Genomic DNA, 7,611 nt, shown 5'->3' on the forward strand with positions numbered 1-7,611 from the left:
CTCCTCAAGGCTGCCCATCCTGACATACAGGATCGCTGGCTTTCCATGGCACACAGGCGATGGCCCACTCCATGTGGCAATCTCTTGTTGGTGGTCCCTCCTCGCATGCGGGATCAGCACTTTGTCAAATCACATGGGTGATGACCTGTTCAGCACTGCGATGATTACGGCTCACTTTGCAGCGGCCCTTCTCTGACATACAAGGGTTGCCAATTTTCCCTGCAATAACAATGACACGATCAGTGCAGCAGCCGTCTCCTCACACCAAGCTAAGGGAATTCCTTCAACATGAATCACCACTGGATCTTGCTCCCTCCAACGCTCTCATCTTCCTCACAGGTCACACTGGGCTTGACAAGCAGGCTCGAGCTGGTGCTCCAAGCTCCAGGGCAGGTGGTCTTGGATACCCTGGGGGATGTCCCCTTACCAAGCTGGGACTCTAGCAGGCCTCGGACCCCACTCCTGTTCATAGACAGAAGTCTTGCAGGGCTTCTCCTCCTTGCACAGCCTGACTGGCTGCTTGACAGTTGACAGTTCTTGGTGTCTCAAGCTCCCCTTCTTACAGTCCATTTCCAGGCACCAAATGTGATTTAGAGTCTGAGTCATTGAAGTTGATGTTAGGGGTCTGCTTCCTTTTGAAGTGCCCACTCCTCTGCTCTCTTTTGCTCCAGTCTGTCACATCAGGAGTGATTCCAAAGCTGACAGCCCCAGTACAGAGTCCATGGGAGTGACTAAGAGTTTACACCTCAATGTCAGCCACAGTGATGTGGGTATAAAACGGTTAGTCCAGGGCCTCAACCCCACTCTTTATGATTCTCTTATCAGCCCCATCTCACTCCTGAGATGTGTCCAGGGCCCTTCCTTGTCACCTCTCTCAATCAATGAGCACCCTTTTAAGTCTACTGGGGAGTCTGGCACTCCCCCTCTCCCTGGTGTGTCCCACCCATCTTACAGGAATGCAGCAACACAGGAATCTGTCTGGGGGATTCCTCTACCACCTCATGTATTCACAATGCAGCCCAGAATCTCCCAAAATCGAACTCAGAGTCTGCCATGTATTGCACCATTCACAGGCACACATACACCCAGCACATACATATAAGATACACGCACTGGACAGTACTGCTTTAGCCCTGTATTGTACCATTCACAGGCGCACATACATCCAGCACATGTACATCACACATGCTCTGCTCAGCACTACACACCAAACCGATGCAGGCCTAGGGTGAGTTAAGCACACAGCAGCAGACATTTAATTGAATGAGCCTGTAAGCCTCACTCCAATGACACAGGTAAAAAACATTTGCAATGCAATAGGTCTCACATTTACGCGAGTTTGAGCTATTGGCATTGTAAATGAAAATACTTATTCTTTATGTTTTGGTGTTTGAAATGCATTGTCATTTAAAATGCAAATAGCTTAAACTCGCGTAAATGTGAGACCTATTGCATTGCAAATGCTTGTCAAGCCACATTAGTAACATTTGCTTACTGTTTTCAATGTATTATGTGGATGTCAAAATGCATATTTTAAGAAAAAAAATCCCTGACAACACGTGCAGCTGGTTTATAACTTACAATGAAAGGAAGACTCATTCATCTGCTTTGCACTTACAATTGATTATTTATAAACGCTAAGCGTGTTAAATGACATGCTGCAACCCACTGGCAAGAAAGCACTATGCACTATTATAGTTAAGGAACCTCAACAAATACAATGAGAAGCATTATGGCCGACAAGCGCATGAACCCATTTCCAAATGTGACAGACTGCAGCCTAATGTTTGACCTGTATGTATGGGGCGCTGGAGATGTGATGCAATGACAGCGTTGGAAAATCACTGGGAACATTAATCACTCCTGGTACGTACAACACAGGCCAGGGGGTTAGAGTGTCATGAGGGTCGCATTCTCAGTATTAATGACTCTAAATCCAAAGTGCATAACCAGATCAACCAACCATTTTCCACTGGTTAAACGACCTGTGCTAACACACATCAGCAACTTTACGTTGAACACCATAGACGAAGAAGGTCACAGCAGCCGTGGCACATGAAAGGAGGAGTTTCGGGTAAGACATGCTTCGGTGGTTATAAAGAATCCCAGCACAGTGAGTGGCACCCATTATGCTAAGAACAGCACGACGTGGCAGTGCTCATGATGGCGAGTCACTTACCACTCCAGTTTAACACATAGAAAGCAAGCCTACATTTAACCCCCAGCTTTTGTGGTCTTTTTGCCAAATTGTGAGGCCTCAAAAAAAACAAGGTATAAATATGTAACATTAAAGTAAATACATTGGCTGGCTGTGTAGGGAGTCCACAGTTAAAAAAAATATATGCATTGCTCTGATTGGCTTGTTTTTTGCTGTGTTGCGCTGCATCCATGTAGAGCTACAGCGTGAATTACTAATAATATATATTTATTTTATTTTTATTTATTTATTTTATTTATTTGCGAAGTTTTATATAGCGCTGGCTAGACCAGAGGTATCAGAGTGCTTTCCATGTGGATCAGAGCGTTACTGTTAATAATATATATGGGCGCTCTTTCACTGTTGTATAGTAACGAAGTTTGTGGTTTGAGTGTATTTCCTGTGCCACTATATACTTAAATAGAAGTGGGTAATGTACACCAGGGTAATAACAGACAGCATATTTTCCCCTATTGGGATAAGCTTTTGTATCATCGCTCGAAGGAGAGAAAGAACTGTCGCGTCCCAACGGTTTCCTAGTGCAGTGTTGTCTTTGGTAGAAAACAGGAGGAGGAGGGAATCGACATCCTACTGTCCGTAGGAAATAACACTAACCTCCTTGGGAATCGATATTTTTAGGAAAAGTGCGATCTCATACCAGTCTCTCAAACAAATGCTACGTTCCTGCAAGCCTGAGAACGTAAAGGCGAGAAACTCCACAGTCCCACGCATAGGAAACGAGTATCAAATGCAAAATGCAACGCCTCGAGAAGATGCGAGACTCCATTACCTCTCCTAAGAACAAAATGCCCGATTCGTCAGAGAAAAGAGGAGTGAGTGAGAATACCACACCGACCTGCCCAAATAAAGCACCTCATGCAGCCCCCGGGGGTCGGAGGCTTCATAAGATGCATGTTAAAACACCCACTTCTTTCGAAGCGCCTCACTCACCAAGAGAAGCAAACTCTCTTGCCTTCCCGCCTCTCAAAACAAGCACTGCTATGACTGTGTCCACAGGTTCATTAACAAATTCAAGATAGCAATGAGTGTGGCTTTGTGTGCACCGAGGAGATAATAAAAACAAGCATTGGCCACGCGGCCGTGAAAAGTGGCGTGGCCGGCAAAGTGAAAGTGATCGCGATTGCGGGCTGTAAGGGTGCCCGCGAGCGATGCACTTAATGAGCCATGATGAGAGAGGAAAGCCAGATGGCGCCTCTGCTCGTAACTGTGCGCATAACCGCACGCTCTAGGCCACACAAAAAGCTGTGGTCGGCTTTTTAAAGCCCACTCACTAAATGTCTCACCAGAGCAGCGCATGCGCTGGCTCAGGCGAAACCTAACAAGGCACTGTTTACTCCCACTGATCACAACACGGTATGCTGCCACCACTGCCCTCGCCCTGCTTAACTCCTAAATGCAGTAGCCTTTTACTACACTGAGGGTAGCACTTTCGACACCCCTCCCGGTCAAAAAAGACAACAATCTGTGAGATAGGCCTGTGTCATGGCGCACATGCATGACCTGCATTTACCTACGATAACAAATATCAGCATTAGGGAGCCAGATATGAGTAGAGTTGGGCACTCAGGGCAGCTGTGAATGTCCATTATCATGTGGAGAACTTTTCAGTCCCAACAACTTGATTATGAATAGTTCGGAAAAGGCTTTTAAATTACTGCAAATTGTACATTTTGGTTTCGATTTGGGTACCTGATGCTGTTATTTCATATTCTTTGTGTATAGTTTGTATGTTTAGTTGGTTATATGATTTCTATTGTACACTTTTTCGTTTGTGTGTACATATGTGTATATATATTTATAATTGTTCTTTTACCTGAGTAACAACTCAGGCTTATTTACTAAAACAACTGGGCAATATTGAATCTTCTCTTTTTTGAGTTATTTTATTTCTACCAGAAACACTTTACGTAGTGATCCACACAAGAAGACACAGATAAGTAGGCGCCTGAGGAGTGTTCTGAGAGACGAGGTTTGACCTGAAAAATAATGCTATAAGCATAGTCTATCTATAATTCATTACATCTAACATTATGCAAAGATGTACCCCTGACACTATTCCTTCTGGTCAATTTAAATCAAACTGTCTTCACATTGATGAATGCATTTGCCTATACATACATGGATCAATGGATTTAGTTAACATTGATCATTTTATAAATGTTTCTTCTTACTGATAATTCTATGTAGCAACTATATATCTGTATGTATGTGTCAGTGTATCTTACAATTCATGTATCTATCACTGTGTTTAAAAATATCCATGTATGTGACTAGGTGTTTCTATGTTTTTATTGTGTATCTGTAACTATGTTCTACTGATACATGTATCTAACATCCTAGTGTCTATACTTCTATATATCTATGTAATTTATGTATTTTTATGTGTAAGTATCGATTTATCTATGTCCGCGTGAATCTTTTATTCTGCATGGAGCTGTACCCATGTATCAGTGTGTTCTGCATTGATACATCTCTGTGTCTATGTACAAATGTATCTTTGTATCAGTGTATTGATTTATCTGAGTTGAGATGCCGCTACATCACAGAGTGCTGAGAAAGGATGGGTCAATGCATCTATGTTTCAATATTTGTTTTAATACATGTCGATGTCTATCCGAGTATGTATGTATCTATGTATCTTCTGCATGCATTGATGCATCATAGTATCCCTTTATCGTTTTACCTATGTATCAGCTTTCTATGGTGAAGTGCTCCTCTGAGACGCAGCCCTTCTCACTGCCGCTTTCTCACCTTCATCCACAGCTCAGGAGCTGTTGAAACAAGAGCAGCAGAAGAAGCTGCACAGCCTGTGGAGCTCCTCGTGTGCAGACCCTGAAGAGGCCAGCCTGGCAGAAGGGCACCAAGCATGCTGCCACAGCTAGGGGAGGGTGCCATGCCCCTGCAGCAGTGTGCTTGCCTCTCCTTTGGGACGTGGCAGTAGCAGAAGCGCTTCTGGAAGGATAGTAACATGTATGGCTCTTGGAGCTACATTTTTAAGGCTGTCATCAATGGGAGGCTGCCAGGCGGGGGCTTCGGAGGGTTGGGGTACACAAGACTGTATGAGAAGTCTGCAGCCTTTACAGCATCTCTAAAGAGGATGCAAGGTAGAATGATGCGAGAGTTGAGACGGTCCACTCTGATCTTTGGTTGAAGCAGGTTTATGGCCCAGTGTCGGCCCCAGGTCCTCTATAAATTGTTATTGTTTGTTTTAGGGGATTACTGAGCTCATCTCTGCAGATCCCTCACATACTATTGCACATAAAAGTGTGTTTTTATCTTCCTAAATGTTGAGGGTGGGACTACGGGCAGAGATGAAGCAGGCTAGTTAAATCTCCGTTTGCCCTTTTTGCCTATCCTCTCTTCCCCCTCCCCACCCCTTGCCTCCTCAGATGATTCAATAAACAGTTTTTCAGAAGGCTCTTTTCACACACACACACACATAGGCTCACCATAGCAAGAGCTTTTCTCACAACCTATGACTGTTAGTCGGCAATGCCCTCCGGCGAGCCCCTGAATTGGCAGTCTAGTCATTTTCATTTCTTAGATGTCCTTAACGCTCCTCTGCCAACCTTGCGCCCTGCCTGCTCCCGATTTCTAGGTCAGTCACCTCCGATTTGACTGGCTTATAGAGCAATTAGGCAGTGCCCAAAGGGCTGGTCTGACAGGTCAGTGGGCGGGCCAATTTTTGGCTCTTTATGGGATTGGTTTATAGTCTGGCACGCCTGTTTTTATTGTTGATTTACCAGCTATTACCACAAACTTTGCCTGCAGCAAGCTAGAATCCATGTAGTCTACTATACCTTGCAAAACATCTATACAGCTTCTCTTTACAAGTTAAAAAATGCCCCACTTTCCACACTGAGGCCACTTTTTTTAGCTATCTAATTCATTAATGGGGGCTACTTTAACTTTGGTGACCGGGCCTATTTTCTGTCCCAGTTAAACTGCAGCACATGAAATTCCCTCATTCTAACAGGTAGCAAATCATGTCGTCGCTCGTCCATGCCCCAACTAGGTCTTTCATTTTGTGAGGAATCTGCCTCTATTTTTTTTACCTTCTGAGAAATTCCAGTGATGGAAAAGACAACCACAAGGACAGATCCTGCAACTGGAAAATACACAGAAGAACACCAGGGAGAGAGGTCGAGCCTGTGAATGCTGGAGACGTTTGCCCAGAGGGCTGTGAACGAACTGAATTGTGCCAGATGAGTGACTGGTGTGCGTTTAGCCTGCAGAAAGTGCTTGGTATTTAGGGTATCCATGCCTTTAGCACTCTGGGTGAAATTGTTTATTCGGGTTAAAGCTCTACCTAAGCTAGATTGTAAATCACCTGTCAGAGGAAATTGTTGCGAAAAAGGGTTCTTCATCTCTAAAGATTGTTTTTAGAATAGATCCAAATTATGTGGTTGTATTGATTGAATTATGTGACATGAAAACGCAAATTATGCAGTAAGGGAACGAGAATTATGCTGCATATTAATTTAGGAAAGGCACAATATGTACCATTATTAAATGATTATTTGGACATTTTGAACACATAAGGTATCCCATAGCTCTACAAGATGTAAAAGTGTATTAAGAAAGAAATGTGTACATATTTAGCAGATCTTTCTTCAAATGTTATTCACAAACAATTAATTAGTTTGCCTTGCATAGAACGCCATTGTATTAACACTTCCTTTCTACACCCAGAATGAAACCAATTTTGTAAAACATACAATATTGTACTCAGCTGGTAATAAGTATATATTACAAAATGTTTGTAGATAAAGGTGACTCTTACCCTACACGTCCCAGTCATTTTTCCATCAATCTTGTCTTTAGTTTTAGGTTGAATCTCTGTTCACAACATAAAATCTGTAGAAAGATTCCCTTTCTAACACGAAACTGTCTTAAAGACCGATATTCAACATTGTATATGTATCATAAAACTACATTAATGGCGGCTACTTGATGGTTGCAGACTTTAAAATGGAAGCAAAATGTTTCAGTTTCTTCTGAATTGTGATTGTCTTAAAATAATTTATGTAATCATGAATTTGCTTAATAGTGAACAAAGCATTTTCATGACTGAGTCAATAAGCGTATCCCCTTTAAATTACTTTTAAAGACACAGCCTTTTCTTTTCTGGTTCACACAGGAGCCCTTACCCGAGTTAGTCAAGAGGGAGTGGCAAGGGTATTAAAATCTGCGGGTTATGATTCTCACCTCTTTAATGCCTGAGTACCACAATCATCGTGTGAAAAACCAACAGTTAATGTTTGCAAAGTGTTTCGCATTGCTTTGCCCTCAGTGTTCAGCATTTTAGTAATGCGATATCTGTTTGAGGTAGAAACTGCATTTTGTTGTGGAATCAGGCATTTCAATTCAGAGCGGAGTTGTCGCAGTCCTTG

At 43.0% G+C, this 7,611-nt stretch overlaps 1 protein-coding gene across 3 annotated transcripts in view; it reads left to right on the plus strand.

Moving 5' to 3' along the window:
• RAB17 (RAB17, member RAS oncogene family) overlaps positions 1-6,933 on the plus strand; it is a 114,180-nt gene extending 107,247 nt beyond the window's left edge. For all 3 annotated transcript variants that reach the window (XM_085645084.1, XM_085645082.1, XM_085645083.1), the window contains exon 6: positions 4,982-6,933. In XM_085645084.1, the coding sequence (XP_085501210.1) occupies positions 4,982-5,100 (119 nt within the window). In that variant the 3' untranslated portion in view covers positions 5,101-6,933. The remainder of the gene's footprint in view (positions 1-4,981) is intronic.
• Positions 6,934-7,611: the final 678 nt, after the last annotated feature.

The sequence above is a fragment of the Triturus cristatus genome, chromosome 3_1, assembly GCF_964204655.1.
Source record: "Triturus cristatus chromosome 3_1, aTriCri1.1, whole genome shotgun sequence".
Taxonomy (NCBI): domain Eukaryota; kingdom Metazoa; phylum Chordata; class Amphibia; order Caudata; family Salamandridae; genus Triturus; species Triturus cristatus.